General features: G+C 41.1%; 1 protein-coding gene across 1 annotated transcript; it reads left to right on the top strand.

Moving 5' to 3' along the window:
* Nucleotides 1-535: 535 nt before the first annotated feature.
* On the top strand, nucleotides 536-26,893 carry LOC120789080 (potassium channel subfamily K member 2-like). The gene is made up of 8 exons (XM_040125564.1): nucleotides 536-651; nucleotides 2,236-2,549; nucleotides 12,468-12,585; nucleotides 18,049-18,209; nucleotides 20,683-20,878; nucleotides 22,725-22,730; nucleotides 22,956-23,080; nucleotides 25,975-26,893. Coding segments are annotated over exons 1-8 (1,278 nt in total). The 5' UTR covers nucleotides 536-650; the 3' UTR covers nucleotides 26,332-26,893.
* The last annotated feature ends 235 nt before the right edge of the window (nucleotides 26,894-27,128 follow it).

Below are 27,128 nucleotides of genomic sequence, written 5' to 3'. Positions count from 1 at the left end.
TCAGTCCTGCACGGCCGCCCTACGGCCACCAGGGAAAGGCAGTGTGCGGGGACGGACGAGGGGATATCTTAATACTGCACGATCCGTCTGTGAGGACATCTCGACTGCGAGGAAGGTTGGAGCAACTTAAATATCGCATTCATCCGTCTTTGCGTGAAATTGTGCGACATGGGGGGCCTCTGAAGCGCCGAGCAGCGGGCGGCCCCACTCCCTCTCCCTGCAGGGGGAAGCGCACGCTGTCCACACCGGAGCAGCTCGGAGTGCGCAGCGCATCCCGCGTGTGTCACGTTCGCCGAAGTACCTCCTCTGACCCGCGCAGCGGGCACGATGTGCCCGGACACCTGGACGGATTTCGCGGAAGCCATTCGTTCCCCCTGGCTCTCTTCACGCTCCGTCCTGGCGTCCCCGTCTTCTGGTGGGAATGAAATGTCCTGGGTGTATTTTCCACGGTGATTGTGGAGCAGGGGGGGGGGGGGGCGCAGCGCAGCGCAGCGCAGCTCGCTGAAACCATGTGGAGAGCGGCCACGTCCCTCGGTGTGAGCACCGGAGGCGAAAAGCGACTCTGGTAGGAAACCAGTATTTGCGCTTTCTTGGAGGAGAAAAAAAAGGGTCCCTCGATGATGAAACAAAGAGAGAAGAGATGGTAGAGAAGTAAGTGCGCAAACAACAACATTTGGAATTCAGCACTAGAATGATGAAAAGGCTGCACGTATTCTGCATGACTTGTATAAAGCTGCTGTTAACTGCGCTCCCTCAGAGAGTGGAAAAACGGACCTGAAGGTAACGTTATCTTAATAGTGATTTCTAGCGTCCCCCTTTGTCCCTCGCGCGAGATCATTCGCATGTGAACTTATCTCTTCGGGACACTCTTACCGAGGCTTTTATGATAAGTGTCCCGTACGGTATATTTTTCGCGTGTGTGTGAGGCTTGATTTTCCTCGAGAATAGCCCATGTAAGAAAAAAAAAAAAAAGAGAGGAATAACCAAATACTCGCCACAGTTATGTAATTCTACAAACATTATGGGAACAAATTTCTACGTTTTGGGTGTTATCTGACAGGGCTTCTGCTCGTCATTGAGTGAATGAGCCCGTCCATAAGTTGTTTACAGTAAAATATGCTACTGGCTATCGGGACCTCATGCGGTGATTATGTAATTGCATCTACTTTAGCAAGCTGTCTGGCAAACGGAATAGTGAAAGAAGGTTGGATTTTATTTTTATGAGCTTGCATTCAGTCTTTGCATTCATTTATATAATCACAACAGTATTTTTGCACTCCCGTTGGGAGACAGGGGCCGATGTGCAGCGTGCTCCCCCGCTGCACCATTGTACATATATCATAATTATGTTTAGGTTGCGATCATATATATTACATGCCTTCATTTTCATTACACAGAATATACAAACCTAACATCCGAACACTCTGCTGTGAAGGAGCCCGAATCCAGGTAGAGGTCACGATTCCCATTATTAGATCAAGCTCAGAGGAAGGAGGCTAAGAGATGACAATACATGTATGGAAGTCCTGATATGACTGTAAATGTTAGTGCTGGGAAAGGACGGGTGGTATGGAGATTTTGCACACTGTGCATTGAACGCTCTGGGAATGACAAGTGCCCCAACTCCTGCAGATCAGTACATATTGTGGAGTGGCGCTGTTCTAGTGGTTCCTTATGGGAGGAAATAAAAGTATCAGGACAGAGACTGGCCGTACAGTAACGATACAGAAGCGGGTACATTAAGTTCCTACTGACAGTGGTGACACAATATATTTAATTATTCTCTTACATAGAGCTGAAACAGTTACTGGATTAATAGATTAGTTGAGTGACAGCAAATGTTTTGTCAGTTGATTAACTGTTTAAGTGAACATGTCAAACATTTTCTGGTTTCAACTTCTTCAGTGTTAGGTTTCGCTGCTTTACCTCGTTATGAACCACTGTATATGGAATATTTGACTGACTGAAGGTCACCTTGTGTTCTGGGAAACTGCGATGGGCATTTTTCACTGTTTTCTGTCATTCAGTAGATCAGCTTATTGATTATTTGAGAAAATAATCGTCAGAATAAGCGACAATGAAAATTATTGTTAGTTGCAACCCTAGACTTAAGTTGTATGAACCCTACATGGTACGTGTTGTAGCCTATGAGTAAGGCTAAGATGAGTAAGCCCCGGGGTGAGTCTCTTATAATGGATAGAAATTGATCCAAATTAATCAGTTCCATCCTCACAGTGGCCGCACCTGACCTTCTTGACCCGAAGTCTGCCGCCCACAACTCCAAACCTCGCCTGTCCTTCTCGGCCAAACCAGTGGTGCTGAACGCTCCGGAAGATGAATGCGACACCCGGACTACTGTCATGAGGTGGAAAACTGTGTCAGCCATCTTCTTCTTGGTGGTGCTTTACCTAATTATTGGGGCGATGGTGTTCAGAGCGCTGGAGCAGCCTCATGAGAGTTCCCAGAAGCTGGCCATTCTTGCAGAAAAATTGGACTTCCTGGCCATACATGCCTGCGTAAACTCCTCTGAGCTGGAGGACCTGGTAAAGGTAGGTGAATTTACGTCATGTGAATAATTCAAATCTTTGACTGTGCTCTTTGAGTTTCCGACAAGAAATGTCATTATCAGTCACTTCATACAGGGGTTCTGGTTTAAGAGCCCCCTTGGGCCCCCCGGGCTTGTTTATTGTTGATCCCCCTTGGTAATCCATCCACGATGGAAACAAATTCAAAGATGCTGCTACAAATCAAGTCTGACAATCTCAAAGTGAATATAAGTAAACTACGAAGCTGGCAAAATTAAATGATTTCATTCAATATTCATTAGTTTTCAACTGCAAAATTGTCAAGAAAAAAAAATTGCACCATAAATACTGTATCAGTAATGAGTGAGGAGTCTACTTATAAAAGGCTTCCACTGATTTCAGGAGTCCTCCTTTATGGATTAGTGGACCTCAGCACCAACCAAACTTGTCAGAGTTGATGAAAAGCGTTTCCTCTCGGGGAATCTAGCTGGCATATTGGATGATGATTACTCCTCTAATGTGCCAGAGCTGAAAGGTCTTTAAATCCCGGGGGAAACCGATTTGTCCACAAAATTTGTCGACCACTAATTTCGGCCCTACAGCTGAACCATATCCTTGATTCAGTTATAGTTATAGCCTCCAAATGTCAAAACATCCTCCCGGCTCACTGCTAAGCCGAAGTAACGTAAGAAATTAAATCAATAATGAATACAAAAATGCTTTTTATTTTTCACACCGTATGTAAGTCAAACATTTTAATTATACACGGTAAGTTAATATGCCTGTCATTTATATGGTCAGAGGGATTACTGTTTGGCTCTTAAAGTATGTGATCTGTGTGCACGCACTGCAATAACAGCTGAAGTATTTCTATGATTGTTTGCATTTAACATAAAGTTCTTCCTCCATATCTTAGTTGACCTGTAAATTAACCATACATCTTGGATTTCAGATTTTTTGGTAAACAAGTATTCAAAATATAATTCTACAATTTCTGGACTGTATGTACAGCAGTGCAGAACTGCTCTCATTTGTCAGATTAAGTCTTATACAAGATGACAAGAGAAGTATTTCATTATCACCACAAAGATCTCATTATATTTTTTTCTCATAATAATTAGAAGACAAAAGACTTAAGACTACAGTGAATAAATGAACAGAGCGACTACATCTGTAAAACTCTTTCAGGGCTAAAAACACACAATGAAATAGATGTTGTTAGTCAAAATAGCACAACATGGGATTATCATTAGTGAGTGAAGTTGTCAGTGTAGTGTCTGATATGGATAAAGCCTAACGGTGAAAGAGCCTTTCCTGTAACAACACATGCCATCGGGTTTTAACACGAAAACTCCCCCAGTATAACAAGATACTGTATAGATTTTTTTTCTCTTAGTTACATCTCTGGGTGTCAGTAAGTTTGATATGCTTTATAGTACAGGTACTGTCACGGTCTGCGCCCTAGACCCCCTTGGCCCCTCCCTTCAGCCCTTGCTCGCTTTCCTCCATGTTCTCCCCTTCAGACCTACCATTCTCCTTCTGCCCACAAGATGTCCCCGGACTTTATTCCTGTCCCCAATTCCATCTGCTCACCTGTTTCCCATCTCCAGTCACCTGGATTTCTCTCCCCACTTGCATATCTGATCCCAGTTCCCTTATCACCCAAGCCAGTAGTTATTCCAGCCCTTTTTTCCCCAGCCAGTGTCAGTTTGTCTGCTCATGCTTTTGTACCTGTTCTCTTCCACTGTGATTGCCTACGGCTCCTGCTACCAGCCAGTGTTTTTACCTGCCTGTGTTCCAAGCCTCCTTTTTTTTTTCCGTTACTGAAGTATCTTCACTAACCAGCCTGCTTGTGTCTGTGTTTGGGTCCTCTGCCTGTGCTGCTACCAGCAATTCCTAACTTAAAGTCTAGTCTAGTCTTTATGTTATGTTTATAAAGGTGAATAGTTAACACGTATTCACATTTATCCTGAATAAAATGTAAGTATTATAACTTTAATTGGATATTTCCAACTATATTTTCCTCAGATCAGCCATGCTGAAGGTGTGGATGTACGGGGTGTTATCTATATAAATTATTAATTATCAACTTTTTCCTCTTCTGGGTATGATATTGGATGTATAGTGGCTTGAGAAAATAAAAGTGCAATATTTAGTTGTTGGTCAGGTTGATGGTTAAATAATAAATTAGATTTTCAGTCATGTTTCAATTGAATATGTAGCAGGTAGCTAAAAAAGGTGGCGCTTTGAGTTTCTGAATAATTGTGATTTGACATATTTTGTAGTTGATGCCATATTGAAAGCTCTTTTTCTTTCAGGGATTGTTCTCCACTGCATTGGCATTCAGTGGAATGTGTATTTCATGTAGGTTCTGACCATATTAAAACTGACCCAGGCTGAAAAGGATTTGTTATTGAATAATATTCAGTGCCCATCTATGTAAATTAGACTATTTTTGATTAAGAGGGGCTGATAACGGATGGCAGTTACCTGGCTTTGAGATGCTGACCTAATGTTCAAAGATCGTGATGATGTTTTCTGTCCTGAGATCATTATCAGACTTGACTGTGAGATAATGAACTCTTGTCAAGGGGGGACTTAATGAACGTGGATCCATGGACAAAGGAAATTAGCGGACTCCTGAATCCAAACCATTCCCATTTTAAATCCCTTCTCTCATTTCCTTAAAACATACATGTGGTCATCATTCTCTTCATTTTAATTATAATCACCATTTCTCTCTCTTTTTTTCTTTTCGGGTTACCCTTGGCAGCCCATTAGTTGGCATAACGCAGTCACCATAATTTTTACTGTTGCTTTCGCTGTTGGTGCAAACATTTGACTTGGTAAAGATGAATTAGGTTGGAGGCAGTGGAAATAATGAAAACAGCAAACGGTATCAGCAGCTCATTCTTCAATTAATAAAGAATAGTGCTCTTTGCTTACCGCACCACTTTTTAGCCACTTAGAGCCACGCTGCTCTATGGCAATGTCTGTCCACAACTTTGGTCCCCACTGACGTATCTCAAGAACTATTAGATGGATCACCATGTACATGTTATACAGATTTATGGTCCCTGAGGGGTGAAGTCTAATGACTTTAGTGATCTGCTGAGGTCAAACTTTTCACTTATCCACGGAAATATCTCAACATCTACTAGGTCACTCAATAATAATAAAAGAACAGATTTAGTTGCATTATGTGTTTAGTGCTAATTAGGAAATGTTAGCATGCTATCACACTAAAATAAGATGATACACATTACACCTGCATGTTCCCATTGACATCTCACAGTGCGGCTAGCATGGTTAGCTAGAAGGAGGAAAAAAATCCAAGAACACGCACTAGATAAGATGAATAGATCAATTTTTAACAAACCAAAGGGTGTTTTCATAAGGGTATCACTTGCTATGAAACTAATGGGTGAAAGTGTAGTATGCCCTTTGGTACAAACCTAAGGATGTTGCTTGCCTTTGCCTACTAGCATGTCTTCTGTGCTGTATGACCCTAATATTATAATATTATAGCTCCCACTGTCTCAGCCAAAAGTTAATTGATGGCAAACTGTTCTTAGATGTCTTTCAGGAAGTTGACCATTCGTTTTCAGGCAAATTATGATTCCTGTCATGGACCTTTCTGCTGACTCAGACTGTGCTCATTACAGTTTACAAAACAGTTTGCATTGGTTGTCTCCGTCCTCGAGCTCGGAAATAAACTGCAAAATGAGCATAAATAATTACAGGCTCAACAATTTAAGCTTAGGAAAAACGGATAATTTGCCAGTGCGAGGCATTTAAAAGCATTTTAATGTTTTCTCAATGCTATTAGGCTAATTGTGAGCCAGTTTCAATAGAGCAGTCCCCACAAAAAATCTTGCTGTCTTTGTGGTTTTACTAGACAACAGTCTGACCAAACAGTTCTGTCGATCACCCGTCAGTCAGTAGCTCCATGAGTTCAGCAGCCTCTCAAACAACTTCTTCTCTTCTAATGACTTATTGATACACACCTTCATCATAGGTCTCTCCCACTCACATTCACTTAATTACGTCTACAAACACACACACATCAACCTTTGTAGGCTCCAACTGATCAAAGGCCATTCAGCAGAGGAATGAGGAGAAATGTGCTCTCAAATGGAGTTATTAAAGTGAGTGATGTCAAAAACCTCAGACGATTCAATCTCTCATGGCTGTTTGGCTCAGCTTGGAGACAGCCAGTGTGGTCTTCACATTATGCTGCCTAATCATTTCCCCTGGTCATAGTTTGCATACAACTAAGTGCCAAAACAGTGACTTTGTATGGCCACTTTGGCTGTGAAACAAAGGGGCTGACTGAGCTAAGCCTGTCTGATTGTGTGGCTTACTATATGATTTTTTTTAAACGCACGGTGGATGTAGGGTTTCAGAAATCTATCTCTGAACCCTCTCCTTTGTTGTATTAGGAAATGATTAGGGGATATAACTGTTTAATACACTGAACTATTAATGGGTTCACCTTTGTACATAATGTTTATCGTGTCAGTGAATATAGTGTTGAGTGGTAACTATTTCCACTCCCCGTGAACGTTGATGCAGCAAGGAACACACAGAGAGAGACGACTGTAGACAGTGCACTCAGTTTTATTACGCAGTTTGCAAAGTGCGGAGATCCCTCCGTTACAGCATAGAGCATATGCATTCAAAGTGGTAACAAGAGAGATCTGACTCGTTATCTTTTAGTGGTGTCTTAAGTACTGTCTTCGCTGGATCCTCCCCCTGCCCACTTCCTGGATCTCATCACAGTCTGTTATCTACCATACTTGAGCTACCTTCTACTTGTCACCTGTTTTCATCGTCTCTGAGACGAGTGCCCGTAAACCTCTCATGCCCGATGTATATATGTATTACGTCATAGGATGATTATTATCGCGTGTCCTACAATCCACTATAAGCTTTTGGCACTTTACATTGGGTATCCCCACAATAGACTTTCTTACTCATAAGCCACAAGCTACCGTCAAAATTTGCCACAAAGTAAACATTTTTTATTTTTGTTGTTTTCTTTGCACGCTTACCAAAACAAGCTGTAATCAGTCTTAATATATGAATCATTTTAATAAGCCTCATAAAGTTGTTAGGGCGAACTTGTTAGCAAACAGTTTCCTTTTCACACATCCAGCAGACACAGAGCAACGTTAACATTAATTTGGAGTCATGTGTGTGTCAACCTGATGTATGTAAGTAACTTTTTAGCTCTATTTTGGTCTCCACCAACTCTTGAGAAAAATATCTGGCTCTTTAGCTGTAATTTGTGCCACTCTGTTATATGCTAGGTCTATGATATATGCTAGGTCTATGATATGTATATGAGAGTGAACCAAAAGTTGGAGGCCGCAAAACCAAAACAATGAGCTGAAAGATGCTAAAAGGCTCTATAGAGCAGAGGAAAACTGCAGACTAGGGTGATAATTCTGAGTTCTTCACTGTCCATACAAAAACTATTGACACGGTCAAGGTTACTGGGAACAGCACAGGCACAAAGACAGAGAATGAATAGAAACATGCTTACAGACGAGTGGACAAGCAGGCAGGTGCAGGCAACAGATAGCCTAACTAAACGCAGGTGGCAGGCCCATATTAAAAAACATGGGAACATAAACAGACATTGCAAAAAGGAGCTAGTGTCAATGGTAGTTTTAATACTGGCTTGGGTGATGAGGAAACTGGGAACAGGTGTGTGAGCGGACAGGGAAGCTCAGGTGATTGAAAATGGAAAACAGGAGACAGGGGCTGAGGGTAACTGAGGACCAGACTGTGACGGACAGCGAGGTCTTCTGATTCCTTATAAGCACAATGTAGATAAGCATCTACATTGTATTGAGGTGGAAGATATTTTATAATCTGATCACATAAAATTATCTGCATGGTTAGTTTTGCTACCTGTAGTGGTATCTATCACCAGACAAAAACATTAAAATGCTGGACAGTGTTCAGTAATGACATGTTTGTTTGTTTTTTACACCCAATGCCAAAATGTTTGAATTTCTCACTTTTTACAATATCTGTAAATGTCTATTATGGTACGGTTATGATTAAGGAAAGATCATGGTTACGGTTCCAAAAAGATGGAGGTTAGCTTCGGGTATGTAACTGGATGCAAACTCCAGTTTCATGCATGAAAGTCATACTTGCTACACACCCTTCCAACACCCCAGCCTCCACACCCTTAATCTCAACTTCACTACATATAGGGCAATCTGTTTCCTGTATTGGCACTGAACGTTTGCAAATTGCGAGGTATCGAAATCATTCAGTATGAACCAAATTACTAGGATACTGGACTGGGTGGTTGAGAGAATATATGATTTTTTTTAATATGAGTGAGCCAAACGTTTAAACTGTTGTCTATGCCTTTGTGTTTGTCAGATTGTGTGGATATGCGACACACAGTTCTCTGTAAACCTCAGATTACAACATTACAAAGTTTAACACCATCAGCCCTTATCTCTCCACCTTCTGACCTATCCTGTCAGGTTAACTCTGTGTCATTACATTAGTGCCTGTCCTCTTAACTTCTAACCCATTATTCAATCCTTTTCATCTCCTACACACTTGATCTTTACTGCTTTATCACACTCACCAGACATAGGTTAATGAAAGCTCTCTCAGTTTCTCTAAGGACGGTAGATCGTAGCAGACAACACCCTGACATTGCAGTGAGCCTAAACCGAATGTGTGTGTGTGTGTGTGTGTGTGTGTGTGTGTGTGTGTGTGTGTGTGTGTGTGTGTGTGTGTGTGTGTGTGTGTGTGTGTGTGTGTGTGTGTGTGTGTGTGTGTGTGTATCGTGCATGTGCAGACTTAGAAAAAGCTGACAGTGCTAGTTCAAGAGGACTGCGGGCAGTCTTATATGCTGTACATCATTATCGTGTTAGTATTACTCTGTTCCTGAAGCTTTATTGATATTGAATACAAATAATGGAGGTCATCAGAAGGAGCTACTCCCCCACTAGTACAGGTCTGACATTCATTAAGGTGCACCACACAAGAATTAGATAAATGTTATTGATTTCAAGTGAAAAAAAAATCCCACAAACAGTACATAGGGGAATGAAAGTAGTATTCCTCTGCAATTTATCAACATCAGCTCTGCAGCAGTGCATGCTGTTCGCCTGAGGCTTTTCTCTTCATTTGTCTCAGTAATGCCTCTGTATCTTGAGAAGCCACTTGGACCAAGAAACCTTTTGTCTTACTGCAATGCACTACACTGTGTTAGCCACAGTCAGGTTTTCAAAAAAAAAAAAATCCCTGGTGAGACCAGGCTAATCCAGCATTCAGAGGACTTGACCATTCACTGGCCTTGCTAGCTTTTAATTGTAGCATGGCAAATATGCAGTTTACAAAGACAGTGGAAGATTTACCACCGGAAATTTCGTAGCAATTTTTGAAACTGTGGGTCCTTGATTTTCAGACAGAGATAGATTTCCCAGCTGAAATGCCGACTGTCACTGGTAGATATTGTCACGCTAGATAGCTAACTAATTACGCCAACGTTAGTTCCATGAGTTAGTTTCCAGCTGACTCACTTTAAAACAAGGACACCGCACAGGAGTCTTAAATATTCTCAATGGCTTCATATATGATATCATGGTACATAAGACTGAGGATAGCTACACAACCCAGGCACAAAGTAAGTCATTTTCAAACAGTATATTTTCACTTAACTGAAGAGACAAGGCTTGAAGATGAGGACTAACCAGTGTTTTTGGCAAACACAACTATACCTCGGTTAACATTGTTTGGGTTGCTGGAGTGTCATCTCCCCAAGTCCAATCAATAGCATGACAGAACTAATGTTGGCCTCTAACTCTGGCATAGAAGCATACAGCTTCCACACAGCACAGTGTACATGCTAGTCCTTTCTTCCATAACCTGTAACCCCACAAACCAACTTAGGTTAGTTGGTTAATTATGTCCCCCTCAGCTTTGAAAGTAAAGCTCATTTAGCGCTGTAGGTAGTAAGTTAGCCAGGCATGCTTAGTTAGAGCAGATAAACACACTGTTTATGTGTTTCTGGCTCTGGAAAGGCAAAAAACAAAACAAAAAACAAAACAGTCAACACGCTCAAAACTATTTAAACGTTGAGTACCTTTGCTATTTTTATTATGCAAACGTCTTTAACGTATGGAGAAACCCAGAGCTTAACAGGCCGACTGTGTCGAGTTACAGTTGCTATGCTACAATTGCTGTTTGGGGGCAGGAGTTTATAGAACAGTCCATTTAGTCAGGAGATCATTATTTGTAGTATGAGATCAGAAAATCTGTATTAGATGCCAGAGTACAAACACACTATATACCTAGCATTGATGCACAACTTCCAGTGTGAGCCTCACAGCTCTTTATGTGTATATGTTTATGTGACTGCGGGTGTGAGAAGTCGTGCAGTGGTGCGTCTTCCCTCCAGCTTGGGGGCTTCAGTACTCTCTTGTCTCCTGTCATGAGAGCAAAGCCCTGAGTGGGGAAACATGTTGCTGTTCTGGTGTATGAAAGGCTTAGCACGCTAAAAGCTTCAAAAAGCTGAGGCGGGTGGACTCATAGTCAACCAATTGCCTGGGCAAAATGGATCACCATCATACAGACCCATCTAGTATCACATCATAGCCACAGTCAGACTCCCCCCTCTGGGGCCAGAGGGTTTCTTTTTTAATAATGGTTTGCAAGATCAACAAAATGCTTAGACGTTACTATAGCCCATGTACCTTCACTGACAGGAAAAATCCATGTCTCTGGTTTTTCATACCACCAAATCAGCCATCATCATGGCATCATAAACCAGCTCTACTTGCAAATTGTCAGTATGAAGCTGCCTCAGGCCAACTCATAGTGTCACATAATCACAGACCTACAGGTAAAAAAAGGTATAAATGTCTCCTGGTGGTCTCCACAAAGCAGCTGTAAATGAGGTTAATGGTGTGAAAATATAATGTATATATTGGCTAAATTCTCTCGCCTCTTAGGGTATAAATGACTGGGTCATTTAGCTTTTCGTTTAGCCTGTAACATGTTAAAGAAATAATAATGAGAGGGGCAAGGGAATAGAATCTGAAATTCAATTACATTACACATACTAATCCCAGAAGAGCTCCATTACTTTGACACTCGGGGCTCCTCCTGTTTGATTTAAAGACCATGGCAGAGTTTGGCCAATCAACAACAGTAATGTGACAAGTTTGCAGTTGAGTAAGTGCACCGGGCCCAGCACTAAATATTAGAAAATAACAGTTTAACTACAAATCAATTCTGGGCGGCTAGCTACCTAAATGTTGTCATTAACCTGCATTTAGTGTGTCTCTTCTTCTGGGAAAAGTTCATAAGCTTTTGAAAGAAAGCGAAATTACCTCTAAATTTAAATCGGGCATAAAGAAAGACTGTTTCTGGAAATAATTCACGCAAACACACTGGGCTAAACTGACCGTGTTCAACGACTATCTGCTTCTTTTTAGTTTATGGGCTAAAATCAGGAGATTTTGAGCTTGTGAAACGAAATTCAGCAAATAATGTTAATGTGGAAAAAGGTTTCGCATAAACAGATAAAATATGCACTTTGTAAATAAATGTTATTTATATTTATAATTCCTGATGATTTGCCGAATCTTAAAGATCCTAATTGTAGCCCACAAGGATATAACTATTTCAGCCTTTGCTCTTTTGTGAAGAGTAGTGGTATTTAAAATTTCTTTTGAATTTCATAAGGGTGTCAGATGCTCCTCATTGTTTCTCACAGCTCCTAATTGGTTTCGGTTGCCTGTTTATCTTGGCTGTCACCTATTCCCCAAGAAAGCTGATGCACACCACTAATTTTCTTATGATCCTCAGCCCACCTTATACCACACTCCCTAGGACAGACAGTGGGCATGAGTGCTAACTCTCTTTTTCTTCCTTTTTTTTTTCTCCTTTCCTTTCCAGCAAGTGGTTTCTGCAGTCCGAGCAGGCGTGAATCCATCAGGAAATTCATCCAATCAGACAAGCCTCTGGGACTTCAGTTCCTCCTTTTTCTTTGCTGGAACTGTTATCACCACCATTGGTAAGAAGAGTCATTTCTTACTTTGAGAAACTCAGTTCAAATCCTTATCTCTTTGTAGCTTCCCTGTACTCCTTGTACTTGTTGCAAGCAATGCTTTGAAATAGCATACAAAATTGTAAAGATATTTTTTTTCAAAAGTGCAGAAATGTTGGAAAGTGTATTATAAGCAAAGTTCATTTATCATTGTTCTGCACCCACAAACCAGCAGGGACACAAGGCAATTTTGATGACCATTTTGGCATGAAATAGAATTTGCACAGCAAAATTACACTTGCAAAACATCAGATGCTTTTCCAGATTGTGCTTTATTGCACCAGGATTGTGCCTGGATTAAAGTCACATACACTGTAACCACTGCACTTTCAAAGTTTGCACTTTCCTTTGCACTTGCCCCCACTTTAACAGAAAGAGAGCCTGTTATATTTCTCATCAACAAAACCAAAAATGTTGTGTTTTTATCCTAAGAGAAATATGGTCTGTGTCTTACAAAATAACTAGACCTGCAGGCGGGTATATCATATGTACTGTTCTCTGCAATGCAATTAATCTCCTGATAAATCACAGCATTAATTAAGTCTGCCACTAATGAAATAATAATAATAATTATTATTATAAATATAATGTCTGCGTGCATGTACTGACTTTCACCTTGTATTGGCCTTTTTGTGTTTCCGTGATGTGGCAGCACTGTGTTGTATTTTTTCTCTAAATCTGATTAACTGATCAAGACAACAAGTCCTCCAACCAGTACGACCAGATAGGTTGTTTGTCCCGTACCCTCTGAGGCGACCCATGGGAGCATATCATGAAATAGTGCCCCTACGTTGGCAGGTGTACCGGACCTGCGTTGCTATGGTTACAATAATAAACACACGGTTAAACTTATGGAACGGTCTCCGTCTGGGTAGGTTTAGGCACAAAAAAAAAATTGGTCAGGTTGAGAGGGAGATCCTGGTTTTGGTTAGTAAAAGTACTTCATTAAGGTCAGAAGACTTTCGTCGTAGAACGGTTATGGACAAAAGAAACAATGACGGCTATTGGTTTCAAACAGGAAACGAACAGCGGTCTTCCGTGTCAACAGGACACAGTCCTGTGTTTTGCTGACCAATCCATCCACCCTGACCTCCGCCCTATGCGAACTTTGTCACTTTGTCGTTGTTTATATGTCACATTATTAGGTTGTTTTTTTGTGGAGGACAGTATTGAACAAGAACTGTGGCTTTAAGAGTTTAAAGGGATCTGACGCTACATGAGAAGAATATGATTTTTAAGGCCCCACGCTCATCTGCTTTTAGTTATCACACTGTATAATCAAGATCTGTCATCTGTCTCAGCCTGTAGCACATTCATACAGTCTGAGACTCTAACACCCTCCCTTCTTCCATCATCTTTGTTACACCATCACTCTCTCTGTCACCTCCAGCTGTAAGAGCTTACTAATCAGGAAAAAGGAAAAGCTCTCTCTCTCACACACACACGCACACACACACACACACACACACACACACACACAAACACATCCAGTCTGACAGCTCATTTGGCTCTTCAAATCAGACCTTAACAAATCAGTGGGCTGCTGAGCCCCATTTCACACCTCCAGCCCAACTTCCAATCAGAAAATGTAACACCTTCCTGTATAAAGATATAATTTTGCTCTCTGGTTGGAAAATTAGTGTGCTTGTTTTTCAGATGATCAGATCTTACTACTTGCTAAGCCAAACCCTGCTCCAGCAGCTTTTCCAGATTTCTAGATTTTGCTGCACTGCACCAACCTTGTGCTTTTACCTCTACTCACCAAAATAGCCAAAAAAAAAATGATTGGGCACAGCAACAGCACACAGCTACAGCAGTAACATGTTGCTTTCACATCGATGCTTCAGTGTTAATAATCTAATGATGTCACATATAATAATACATCAGTCCAGGGACCAAACCAGTAGTTTTACTTTAATACTTTAACTACATTTTGCTGCTAATACTTTTGTACTTTTAGGATATTTCATGCAGGACTTTTACTTGTAATGGAGTATTTTTAAATTGCTGTACTGGTACTTTTACTTAAGTAAAGGATGTGAATACTTCTGATGTTTGACTTGAAGATGTAGTGGTGTTTTCTCATGAAATGAGCTGCGGTAGTTTGCTTGCTGAAGCAGAGGAAAAGGAGAGCTCTATGGCCTTCCTTTTGTGTACATAGAAAACATCTAGAAAAGGTTGCAAAGTGAAGGTGCACAGAGATGGGAAAAAAAAGGCCTCGGGTACATTACATTTACACATTTTGGCAGACGTTTTTTATCCAAAACAGCTTACAAGTGAGGCAACTTAGGGTTCAGTATCTTGTCCAAGGACACTTTGGTACGTGGACAGGAGGAGGCAGGGATCAAAATGCCAACGCTGCGATCAGCGGACAACCCGCTCCACCACCTGAGCCCTAGCCGAGGGCTTGAGCTTTGCGTTTTTCCTGCAGAAATCTCGCTCACAGATGTTTTGTTTGTATTACTTTGATGCTTGTTAGCGTAAACAACATATAATTGCTGTGCTGTCTGTTGACAATCATCATGATTTTGCCTGACTGGCTATTGATGCTATGCAAAGAAATCACATTTCAGAGAGAGCAATGCCTAAAGCCTCTTCGCAAGTTTTTTGTCAGTGACCAACCTATGTAGAAGTACAATAAAGTCCAGAAAGGAAAACATTTCTGGAGGCATGTCAGACATTACAGTTTGCTTATATTCTCCTGGCTTTATTGATTCAGTTAGAGGTGGTTGAGCAAAAAATTAATATCCACTGATTTATTTGTTCAGGCTGAGATCTTTAATTGCATATGCAATGTAGAGGCAAGGCATCTTTCCCTGACTTCTTTTCATCCATATACCCCATCCAGAAAATGAACTGAAACAACTCTTACATCTGCTGCCTTTCTTACCTCCACCCTCCCCTCTCCTGGGACTAAAAGGGCTGCATTAATGATTGATCTCACTGCATTTCTCCCCGTGGGATTCCTTAGTTAACTCTCAGCAACTGTTACACTCCTGCTGAAATTCAGATTCCCTATAGTGGAAAGATCAAAACAGATCTCGAATGAATCATCCTTTGTTGCCTGTATGTACAAGGAAAAGACGTAATAATTCTTTTTACTGACTTAAAAGTAAAGCTGTTTCCAGTGGAGTGTAAGTGTCCTGATTCCAAAAAATGTGAGTTTTATTTTAGCATTTCATGTGATGTACGGTACCATGAAAAATGTCCTTTTGTTTAGTCTTTACTTTAATTCAATCTAAATGTCAGCTCAATCCAGGGCAACATCCAAATGCGTCCAATTATAGGGTGTACAGTTCTAGTGATAACCATGAGACAGTGTTTCCCCTATCAGCTTACTTTAATACTTAATGAAGTCACTCAGTTCAACGTTGTGCCACCAGTTTCCTCTCCTAGCATCACCTAATGAGTTTAGAAGGAAGTCATTAAGCTTTTATTGTCCACTGCAAACGCATTCGTTGCTCCAAGAGATAGTACAAACTGTGACGCGTTACTGCATGTGATCATTACTTAACCGAGTGTGGCCCCGTTCAGTGATGTGATAAATGAGCAGATTTGGGGGCCATGCTGACAAAAGGGTTGTTTGTTTCTCACTTCAAGACTTTATCTCATTACAATGTGGAAATCTTAAAGGTCACGTACTTTTTATGCAAGCAATGTTGTAGTAAAGTATGAAACTGATTTAAGGAATTATTAGTGTTTAACTCAATGTGGTGTTTGACCTTTAATTTAAGTCCTTTACGGGGAAATACAGTATATCCTCTAAATGCTTGAATCCATACATTTTTCATACATTTTTCAATAAATCCATACTTTCCCCCCATTTTTAACAACTGTTAAATGCCGTTAATGTCAATTTAGAATGTTAACATATGTTCATATAACCCTGTTTTTCTGTTTCATTTGTCATATTTGATTAGGACAGTTAATTGTCTCTTTAAACTAATTCTACCCATTATCAAATATGATTAACTCGGTGACAAATTCCCTAATGAATACCACAGTTTTATCCCAGTGTGTCATACTAATAGTTTATTTAATAAGCTTTCCTAAACATAAGTATCTTACATGGCTGAAATCGTGATAGTATTGAAAGATGAGCTGAGAATAGTGCAGCTTCAAATTAGAGAGCTGCTGTTTTTTCCATTTATTCTGCAGGGTCACCCAGAGGTGTTAAAAAACTAATCTGGCATCCTTTTACCCGTTGAACTAATCCTGAAATTAGTGAAACTTGATTGGCAATTTTTCTCCCATTTACTGTCACCCTACTCCAGCGTGACACTGGAAAGTCATTAGAAGGCACCCTGCATCTCCTCCGGTCCTGAGACAGATGACTCCGTTAATAACAAAAAGTGAGGGTAGTGCATTATGCAGACGCCTTATGAAACGTTAAATAATGAAACTCATATGTTGTTGAACATGCGCAGTCAGGTTTGTGTACAGTAAGGCAAAGGTCTTGGAGGTTTTTGCCCCTATCTGCTTTTCTAGCTGCATATGATTATGGGTTTGGAGAAAACATGAAAGGCAGCGAACCAGCGATGATGTACGTTTCTGTGTGTGTGTACGTACGAAGCCCCGTATACAGCGTATTGTGTGTCTTTATAGAGTCAGACTTCTTTCTCTCACTACTGAAATTACACGAGGCTCGAAGCTATTGTGTTGCATCGTTCTGCAATGATGTTACAGCACAGTCAAGCTTTGTCAAGCAAGCTTTCTTGTCGACCAAGTTAAGTTTAAACTGAAATTAATTCTTCTGCCAGCTCTGATGAAAATATAATGTACACTAACAAGATACAGTGTATACAACAAATGTAAAAAATATACTCTGACAAGGACCACACTTCCAAGGACAGTCTTTCAGTGCTTTATTACAAGGCACTAGCACAACTTCATTGGCCTTGTAGAGAAACACAGTATTCATGGAGTATTTCTTTTACTGGGGAAAGGTCCGAAACAAAAAGAGCATACCAGGGTATAATATGCACAGTAATATTACAAAAAGATTAATAAAATTCTCATAATAGAAAATAAATACCAAAACACATTCCTTCAGAAAAATAATGCAACAAAAAATAGCCACACACAAACCCACACACTTGCAACTGCAGAGAACTAGAGCATGTGCAGGATATCGTTGCCTCAGCAAGCTTCTCTTTTAATTATCTAAAGTGTAAAAATGTAATTTCATTCACTTTACGCTTGTTTGAATGAACTTAAAGTCTCATGTTTTTAGCAAAAATACAGAAGCTAAATAGAGCTAAGAAAATGCACACCGTCCCAGGAAACAGTCCCGATTGAAAAGACAAAGTAAAACTAGCAGAAGTGCAGCAGATACAGTTCTGAGGTAAAACGAGCACTATACTATCTGGCGTTTAAAATGAATGCTGCCTGTCGAACCCATTATTTCTGTCTGTGTCACCTTTCCGTCAGGATTTGGGAACATCTCTCCTCACACAGAAGGAGGGCGGATCTTCTGTATAATCTATGCTCTGCTGGGGATTCCCCTGTTTGGATTCTTACTGGCTGGTGTTGGGGACCAGTTGGGGACGATTTTTGGGAAGGGCATCGCCAAAGTGGAGAAGATGATTGTGGTGAGATGCTTCGTTTATGTGAACTTGTTTTTGTCTGTGAATCATAAGCAACTCTCTGTAGGTTTGACGCATTTGACAACTTCATTATCCAGGCAGTGCTAAGGCAGCTGTAAAATTGTGTTGCCAGAGCTCTTCCTATATGGCACCGCAGTTATTAAGTATCAAGGTTACAACTGCAATGTAAACGACCCTACACATTACAGTAGAAGATTCACTTTCAAAAGTGCAGGATTCGTTTCTGCGTCAGACTTCCGCAGTCAGTGCTTGCCTGTGGGGAAAGAAATTACAGTTTTTTTGTTTTCATGTCAGCAAAAAGTAAACTGCCGTCAGTTTGTTTTTAGTATTGAAACCTCAGATCAGTAAAGTACAGTTGTTTAAGAGACATATTTCAAAATTCAGCGAAGGCCTTTTTTACTGAACTCACTTGACTGTTGCCATCAGCTTATTTTATTGTTTACAGCAGAGGAATAAACCGGCAGCACACACACGGCTCAATACATCAATCTGAGGAAATAATGGTATTTCTATTTACCACATTGCAGGTCACACTTTGTCTTCTGTTCATATACAAGCACATACAGAAATAATATGCAAAGCAACATATGTACTACTGCTGTGCAAGAGCAGTTAGAGGGCACCTGCATTCATGTTGAACAAAGAGAGAATAAATGGACTCTGCGGAACAGTCTGGTTGATGGTTAGTCATTAAGTTTCTCTTGAGAAAGAGGTAGACGTCCTCATAGTAAGAGGGAGAGTATTCTGTGGTGTCGGGGGGCATGAGATAAATGCATGTAGGCTTTTGTCCTGAAATGAGGAGCAGTTACAGTTGATGTAAGAGTCTGCAGGACACACATGTGTTGGGAACAAAGCTATACTGTAATGAGTTCCTGAATATAATACCGTTGAGCGTGGCCATTAAGTGGTTTGAAAATATAGAATTGTGTGTGCTACATGATGAAGGAAAAGGCACTGGTTGTAGCAGCCACACGTACACGTTAATCAGATGGGTGAGTACCCGTTAACATCTGTGGGTGTCAGTGGGTCCTCATGCGTGTGTGGCAAGTATGCCATTTGTTTTAATCGTGGAATACATCAAAAGGAGGGAGAGAAAATTACGGTTCAAATCACAGTTTGCACGTCGCAAATTTGGTGACACTGGCCCCAGGTCTCCACCGGTGGTCACCGAGCTGGACCAAAGGAATGTAAAAAGTTTGGGACCACCACATAGTGTATCCAGATACACTCAGAGCTGAGATGTGTTTCACCTGTGCAATAAAAGAAGATAATCCCAAAATCATCTTATTATTGTACCTAAATTCATTTTCTAAGTAGTTTATGTTCTTTTGTAGCTTTGTAGCATGTTTGCAAGAGCTGAAAGCCTCGGATTTCAGTGTAAGAGTCTCCAGGGGCGGGAGGTTGGCAGCTTGTTGAAGAATGGAAATTGATGAACCGTAGCAGCTGCTGAAGTCACGGCTGTGCAGTGAAGATGCTGGCTGAGAAACCACTTAATCTGGTCCTGTAAGGCTCACTGCAGGTCTCTGTATGCTACTGTACTGTACTCCACCATTTTGCATAGTGCAGCGTGGACATTAGACATCACAGATTTAGTGACCGGATGTCTGTCTGCTCTTTATTCTTTCCCTCAGAGGCACTGCGCTTTGGACTTACATAACTGGAGGGCGAAAGGACATGAAACACAGGGAACCAGCTGAAAGCAGTCACCTCAAGTGGAAAGGCAGCAGAGAATACAGCAGCATACAGAATGCAATCTAATGTGCTGGGAAACTTGATGCAAAAGAGGGACAGCAGGGCTCACGTCTAAGGAAAATTATCATAGATGCAAATTGATAGCACAGGATGTAACTGTATTGAATCCATCAAGATATCTACTACTATCACAGCAGGTGAAATATTTGATCAGTAGCCACTGATATTACCGCACATGAGACGTGTTAAGTCATGTTCCACCTCTCGGCAGCTCAGATGGGTACTCCATCTGACAGTGAAACTTATGTTGAATACGCTTGGTAGCCTGACGTTTGAGATGTTAGAAAACAAATGTATTCCTAGAAGGAGGTCAAAGGAAGTGACTCATCACAATGTGAAATGAGCAAAAAAAAGAAAGGAAAAAAAAAAAGGCCTGTGGGAAAACAGAGAGGGGGAAATAGGCAGCATGTTTTCAAGTGTTAATTTCCTTCACTGATACCTGTGGACTGAAACGGAAGTTTTTCGTTTGATGTTCATAAAAAATTACTATTTTAACAAGAAAACACTCGATCCTTGATTGTATTTGGATGAAAGATTTCTACTCGGCTAATCACACTGCATGGTAGCACAAGCATTTTGTTTGGATTCATAGCCTCTGTGCTCCTGTTGAGTGTACCCCTCTCTGTCCCACAAATTAACACATTTATTTTCCACCTCCGGAATTAATCTCTCTTTTTCTGTCAACAATCCTTTTAACTGCCTACAGAAATGGAAAGTCAGCCAGACAAAGATCCGTGTCATCTCCACGCTGCTCTTCATCCTGTTCGGGTGCCTCATCTTCGTGGCCCTGCCAGCCGTCATCTTCAAGCACATCGAAGGCTGGAGCACCCTCGAGTCCATCTACTTTGTCGTCATCACCCTCACCACCATCGGCTTCGGAGACTTTGTCGCTGGTGAAAAAGGTTACTGGATTTTCTTTTGTATTTATTGGCCAACTTCCATTTTTATGTTTTGCGCCAGAATCGCTGTTGAAAATTTGCTTATTTGCTTTCTTGCTGAGAATTAGATGAGAAGATTTCATGTCTGTCTGGTAAATATGAAGTTGGGGGCCACAGCCGGTTAGCTTAGCTTAGCATAACGACTGGAAACAGGGGGAAACAGCTGGCCTGGCTCTGCACAATGATAACATAACTCACTTAACAGCATCTCTAAATCCATACAGAAAACAAAGTAAAAATGTAAATTTGCTGTTTTATGGACTATGTGCCAGATTATTTCTAGGCTTGCAGCAATTGCCAGGCAACCAGTGCAGGTTCAAAAAGTCATTGTGGATTACACTGATAAAACAATCAAGAAAAAATGCGGTAATTAGTGGTTGTTAAAGGTGCTGTTAGGCGAATTTGGTTGCATTCTGACGGAGCCAGACCAGCTCTTTCCCCCTGTTTCCCATCTTTATGCTAACATAAGCTAACCAGCTGCTGGTTGTAGCGTCATATCTACTATACAGACATGACAGCGGTGTCGATTTTCTCATCTAACTCTCGGCAAGAAAGCAAGTATTTTTCAAAATGTTGAACTGTTCCTTTAACAACTGACATGTTGCTCTGATGGCATAATTTGAATGTAGAGTATTTTCATTCCCACATTTTAAATCATGTGAAATTCTTAATCAGAGAGCATATACAATATCTCAAGAATAATTTGCACACACTAAACATATAATGTGTGTGTTTATGTGAGAGAGAAAAAGCAGGACAGAAAGAGAGGGCTGGGCATTTGTGTACCTTTTTAATTGTGTGTGTGTGTGTGTGTGTGTGTGTGTGTGAGCAGGTGATATTAGCTTGATGTGACCTGCTTGACAGTCAGCAGCAGAAAGGCAGATGGGAAAAATCACAAACATGTAGCTGCTAGATTAAATTTTCCTGAGCAGGCCTAATGGTTATAGATTAGATTACACCACCTGTGCCAACCCCGGTAGTTACAGCAAACTGATCAACCTGGACTGGACTGTTAGTTAAACAGGTGTAACGGGTGGTTATCTAAAAGCACAGTGAGCGGGCTGCCTGCGCTGCTTCATCCCAGTTGATATTTTAAGAGCTCATCAGGCGGCACGGAACATTGTGGGAGCCAAGACGGCATTTTAATGTACTGATGGTCATGTTTGCACATGGATAGGACTGTTATTAGGGTAAGGCCGAGTGAGTCCATGCAGCTGATGTAACATGCATCCAGTATGGCCTTAGGTGCTTTATCAGACATGTTACTTTTTATATTTATTTATCTAAAAAAAAAAAATATATATATATATATATATATTCTAAATATATATATATATATATATATATATTCCTGTGTCACAAAAAAGCGTGAAACCAAATGTGAATTGCACTGTCCTTCTGGGTTCATACAGTGCAAACAAAACAGTGAACCGCTCGTAAAAGTCATTTTTTCATAGCACTTGTAATGTTATAGTTATTCTTTCGTATGTGAATAGCCAGCTCAGTCCTTTTCATGTTTGAGATAGCCAGTGTCTGTTTTTTATCTTAAATACAAAATGGAACTTATTTTCTATATAACCAAAATGGCACATTGGACAAATTTGCTGTATAAAACTATATCTATATGTGTTATATGGGTAAGATTGTCAAATCCAGATGTTTAAGGAGTCAGATCCAGGTCTATATGTGATATTGTCCAATTTTCTTCTTACTTATTGGTCTCAGTTTATCTCCCTCTATTTTATATTCTTACAAAACGCTCCTCCCCATAAAGCCCAGGGGCAATTAATGACCATGCTACTGCAGAAAGACGTCAGTACCCGCTAAAATGGAAAGACCAAGGCTCATTAAATGATACAAGTATGAAAGTGCCATTTTACTCAACTGACTTAACCGACTGCATCAGGCCTTCTTACACTAAAATCAGTGCTTCTGGCTTTTGTTCTTCCTCTCATAAGGATTTGGTGAGTAACACACGTAACAGATTTTTTTTACCCCGCTTGCTTTGTCTTTGGTTCTGCAGTTGGGTCAGAGAGTCCAGGGTACCTGGACTACTACAAGCCCGTGGTGTGGTTCTGGATCCTGGTGGGCCTTGCGTACTTTGCCGCCGTGCTCAGTATGATCGGAGACTGGTTCCGGGTCATCTCCAAGAAAACTAAGGAGGAGGTACGTGATGCTGTGCTGTGAGTTAAGAGACACTAGAGTTGACGCAAGTGGGAGATAAGAACCCTCTCTCTGGTACAGGAGGAAAAAATGAAATTCACCTTGGAGGTTTTTTACAGAAACGTGGTCTAGGATGCTGGGAGTCAGAGATCACCTGCTTGTAGCTTTATAATCAGTTTTATATATTTCAGTTCAGAATCATAGTTCAAAGCCAATCTGACAAGCACAGAGTTGGCTTTTTTTTCACACTGCACAAAGTTAGCAGTGTCCAGTCTATAAACTTGCAATGCTATATGATTGTACTACTTCTGAAGGAATGACCCTTGTCAGCCCCATGAGTCACGAAATTTGTCACTGTCAATAAATAAAAAGATAAAGACAGAGGCTCTGAAGGACTCATAAAGTCTCACACATCAATGAACCAAGCTTGTGGTTGGCACACAGCTGTAATAATTCTAAAGATAAAAGATGAAAAAAACGGGGGCCACTGGCATTTGTAATCCAGCCTCGTCCCCGAGAATTCTGTGTGTTTAACCTGTCTTCATAGTGTTTGGTTACAGGAAATAAAAACATGCTCAAAATGCGTTCTCAACTTTAGCTGCCGTGGTAACACGTGCCTTTTTCTTTCATATATAAAGAAAAGATCACTAATACTAGTGCAACTCCGCCTACTGCTGCTGCTGCTTTAAATTGGACACTCCTCTTCACCAGCCCAACTATAGTATTGCAGGTGGAGAGACATTTGCAGTAAATTCACAGGTGTGATCAAATCCATCTTCCCTCATAGCAACAGTGTAATACCTCACAGTGTATTCCAATTCACTCTTCCAGCCATAAATCTGAAATGATGAATCTCCATCCTGTCTGCGCCCTGTGGATTACATATCATCTTGTGCAAGAGTTGGATTAAATATTCGGAGTGTTTCCAGTGGCTGCTCCTGAGTAATAAGAGTCCTCGTGCAGTTTCGGCGGGTCCATACAAAAAGGAAGAAGGGAGCCACACATCCACGTACACACTTAGCGAAAGCAGGCACAGCCCTGCATAAACCAACCACACGCTTATCTTATTTCTTTATTCTATATAACATAATAAGGGTGGTTGGGTTGGTGGGAGGCTTTATGGCAGTCTGCACTGGGAATCCTTTCACAGTCCTAATTAGGAGTACAACTGTTGAGGCTGTGTGCTCTACAGAGAATTACATTACTGAGACAGACAGTTGTGGTTGAAGGCTGGGGGGGGGGGGCTGGTTGAGGACGAGCAAGCACAGAAAGTGAGTAGAGGGAAGAGACAGCACGTACTCAACTGTTTGTGCTCTAGTGCGTGTGTGTCTAATGTGCGCACACATATAGACAGATGGCATAAAATTTGGACGTAAGCTCTCAGAAGTCCACTTTACACAAGCACACCATTCATTAATAAATGAATAAACAGTCTGGAGAAAGAGGCCTAATGCATTATGAAAGTGAGGTGTTTTCGCTCCGCTCGCCTCAGTTGCCTCCCAGCGACCATGAACAAACACACTGTGCATGCTAGATACAGAATGTAGTCTCCAGAAACCTGGGCCACTGGGTCACACACTGATCAAGCACAACGGGGACTTCTTGTTTATCGCTTGAGGCTCCTGGTTTAGACTGAATTTCAACAGTGAAGCGATGGGTTGGTAAGGTGCAAACATGTCTACAACTTGCAACATCTGTAGAACATCTGTCAACAACAATAGCTGCCAATAATTGTGTCGAACAAAGCTGAAAGCACAACACAAACCTACCTCTAAAATCCCCACTAACTCATCACCTTTAATATTTTCTCTTCTTAATCCCTTTATCCTACAACTGAGTACTTACTGAATAATGACACTTAGATTTTATAGAAGGTTATAGGCTGACTAACTCTCGATAAGAGAGCAAAGAAGTGTATTTTTTTTCAAAATGTGTAACTATTGACTTAAAGAATGATTCCGGATTAAGTCGAAGCAGGTATTCAATAACTATCTATACCTCATCACATCAGTTCCAAAAACATTCTCCTCAGGTATTCATTTCTATTTATATTTTAAATCTCCACATCTGCAGTTGGCCATTATGATAGATGAACATTTACTGCGAATAATAGATGAAGTTTTTAGAGTTGTCTCATGGACATCGCCAATTGGAGAGTAGCCATGACACTTGGAAGAACGCTCAAGGCAAGAGCTGTTTAAACGGTCTGCTCACAAGACTGAACTAAATTAATTATTGGTCAGCTGTTCACATTTAGGTTATTCAGTTCCATTAAGTTATTCTGTCTGACATCAGTGAATAAGTTCAAAAATAGAGACGTGGCTTTAGTGCATCTAATTTAACATTTTAAAAGGGCACAAAAAGACGGGAAAAGTAGCAGCACTGCTGTCTCATTTCCAATTCCTTTATTCCACATAGACATGAAAATGTTTCAACTGCAAATGGTCTCCAGCACTTCACGGCCTCAGTTAAATGTGAGGTTGTGTCTCTTTGTGCACATAATTCTTACTCGGTACCTCTACAGAATTTAAGGATGAATACGTTTCTTAATGGTTAACATTTTAAAAGGATCATACCAGTATTTTAGCCCCTGAACTGCATATTTTGTATTTTATATCTTCACATTACCTTTAAAATTGCCTACACCACACCTATTGACTTTCTTTATTTTGAGATAGAATGGGTATCATTTCTTAAAAATCAGCTTGCACCAACCTCCACTGGTATGCTTCTTTAGCATACAGACAACCCCACAGACAACATTAGAATCAGCCCCCATTTTCTGAAGCTAAACCACACTAACTGCACCTGTAATTGTAGCAGGCGTGGACATTATAGCGAGGAATAGATTGTGTTTGATCACCTGCAGGCACCAATGGTCAGTCCTCTCTCTGCAGGTCGGGGAGTTTCGGGCTCATGCAGCCGAGTGGACGGCAAATGTGTCAGCAGAGTTCAAAGAGACCCGGCGGCGGCTCAGCGTTGACATCTACGACAAGTTCCAGCGTGCTGCATCCATCAAGCGCAAGCTGTCATCCGAACTGGGTATTAACACATCCATCAACCAGGAAATGACCCCTGGCAAGAGGACGCAGTCAGCCAACCTGTGCGAGGAGAGAGAGGGTTACCCCAACTTGACTCTCTCCCTCAGTCCCGTCCCGGGGGCCCTGGCCAGGAACGGGAGCCTCTATCTAAACGGCCTCAGCCCAGACTACGCCGACCGGCGGGAGATCGCCATCATCGAAAATCTCAAATGAGGAGCAGCATGAAATTGAGATTTAGGGAACTGAAGTGAAACACATCTAGTACAGCACACACACAATACACAATTCACATTTTTGTGCTTATTGACTGAGCATCAATGATAAGGTACTCATACGCGTTCATTAAGTGGATTGTGCTCCAATCATTGATTGAAAACCTTGGGTGTGACTTAAACACGGATCAATCGTCAAGCTCCGTACTTTCAACTGCGTGTTTAATACACACACACACAAAAACTTTATACGGTGTGACAGCTCAGAGGTTCCATTCATGCTATGAAGAAGTCCGCCTTCCTCTCATTCCGACTGTGCCAACATTATAGACAGCTGTGTCGGATCAGAAGCGCACTCCCGACTGGATAAAATTATTGTATCAGAGGCGCGAGTTTCACAAACTTCTGTGAGCAGGAAGGAGATGAAAGCCCATATTGAGGTAGCAGCACACTGGACGTCGTCTTCTCATATACCCACACAAGAGCCTGTAAAGACACAGAAATGAATACATTCATCGAACTTAGAAAGCAATAGATGTATCTGTGCTCATTTGCAGAGGCCCTGAAATCTGCATCAGATGAAGAGGACCCTCACTGCTAAAAGTACTCGGAATGTGGCTTTTACTTTTAGTTTACATATATATTACAGTATGAATTTGTATGCCTTGCATTCACCAGTCAGTCTGCCCTCACTAAAGAGACGAATGTTGACATTTTTCTTCCTTCATGACTGACATTCCGCTTTTCACCCTGAGGAGTAACCCACCTAGTGCCTTACTGAAAAACACACCGAACATG

Source organism: Xiphias gladius, chromosome 4 (genome assembly GCF_016859285.1).
Source record: "Xiphias gladius isolate SHS-SW01 ecotype Sanya breed wild chromosome 4, ASM1685928v1, whole genome shotgun sequence".
NCBI classification, from domain to species: Eukaryota; Metazoa; Chordata; class Actinopteri; order Istiophoriformes; family Xiphiidae; genus Xiphias; species Xiphias gladius.
Note: the sequence above shows the minus strand (reverse complement) of the source record. Positions and strands in the feature narration are given on the sequence as shown.

Bases quoted from the DNA above. Each gene is read 5' to 3' on its own strand.
- LOC120789080 (XM_040125564.1), top strand. The intron at 2,550-12,467 runs GTAGGTGAATTT...TTTCCTTTCCAG, and splicing joins AGCTGGAGGACCTGGTAAAG to CAAGTGGTTTCTGCAGTCCG. The intron at 12,586-18,048 runs GTAAGAAGAGTC...CCTTTCCGTCAG, and splicing joins AACTGTTATCACCACCATTG to GATTTGGGAACATCTCTCCT.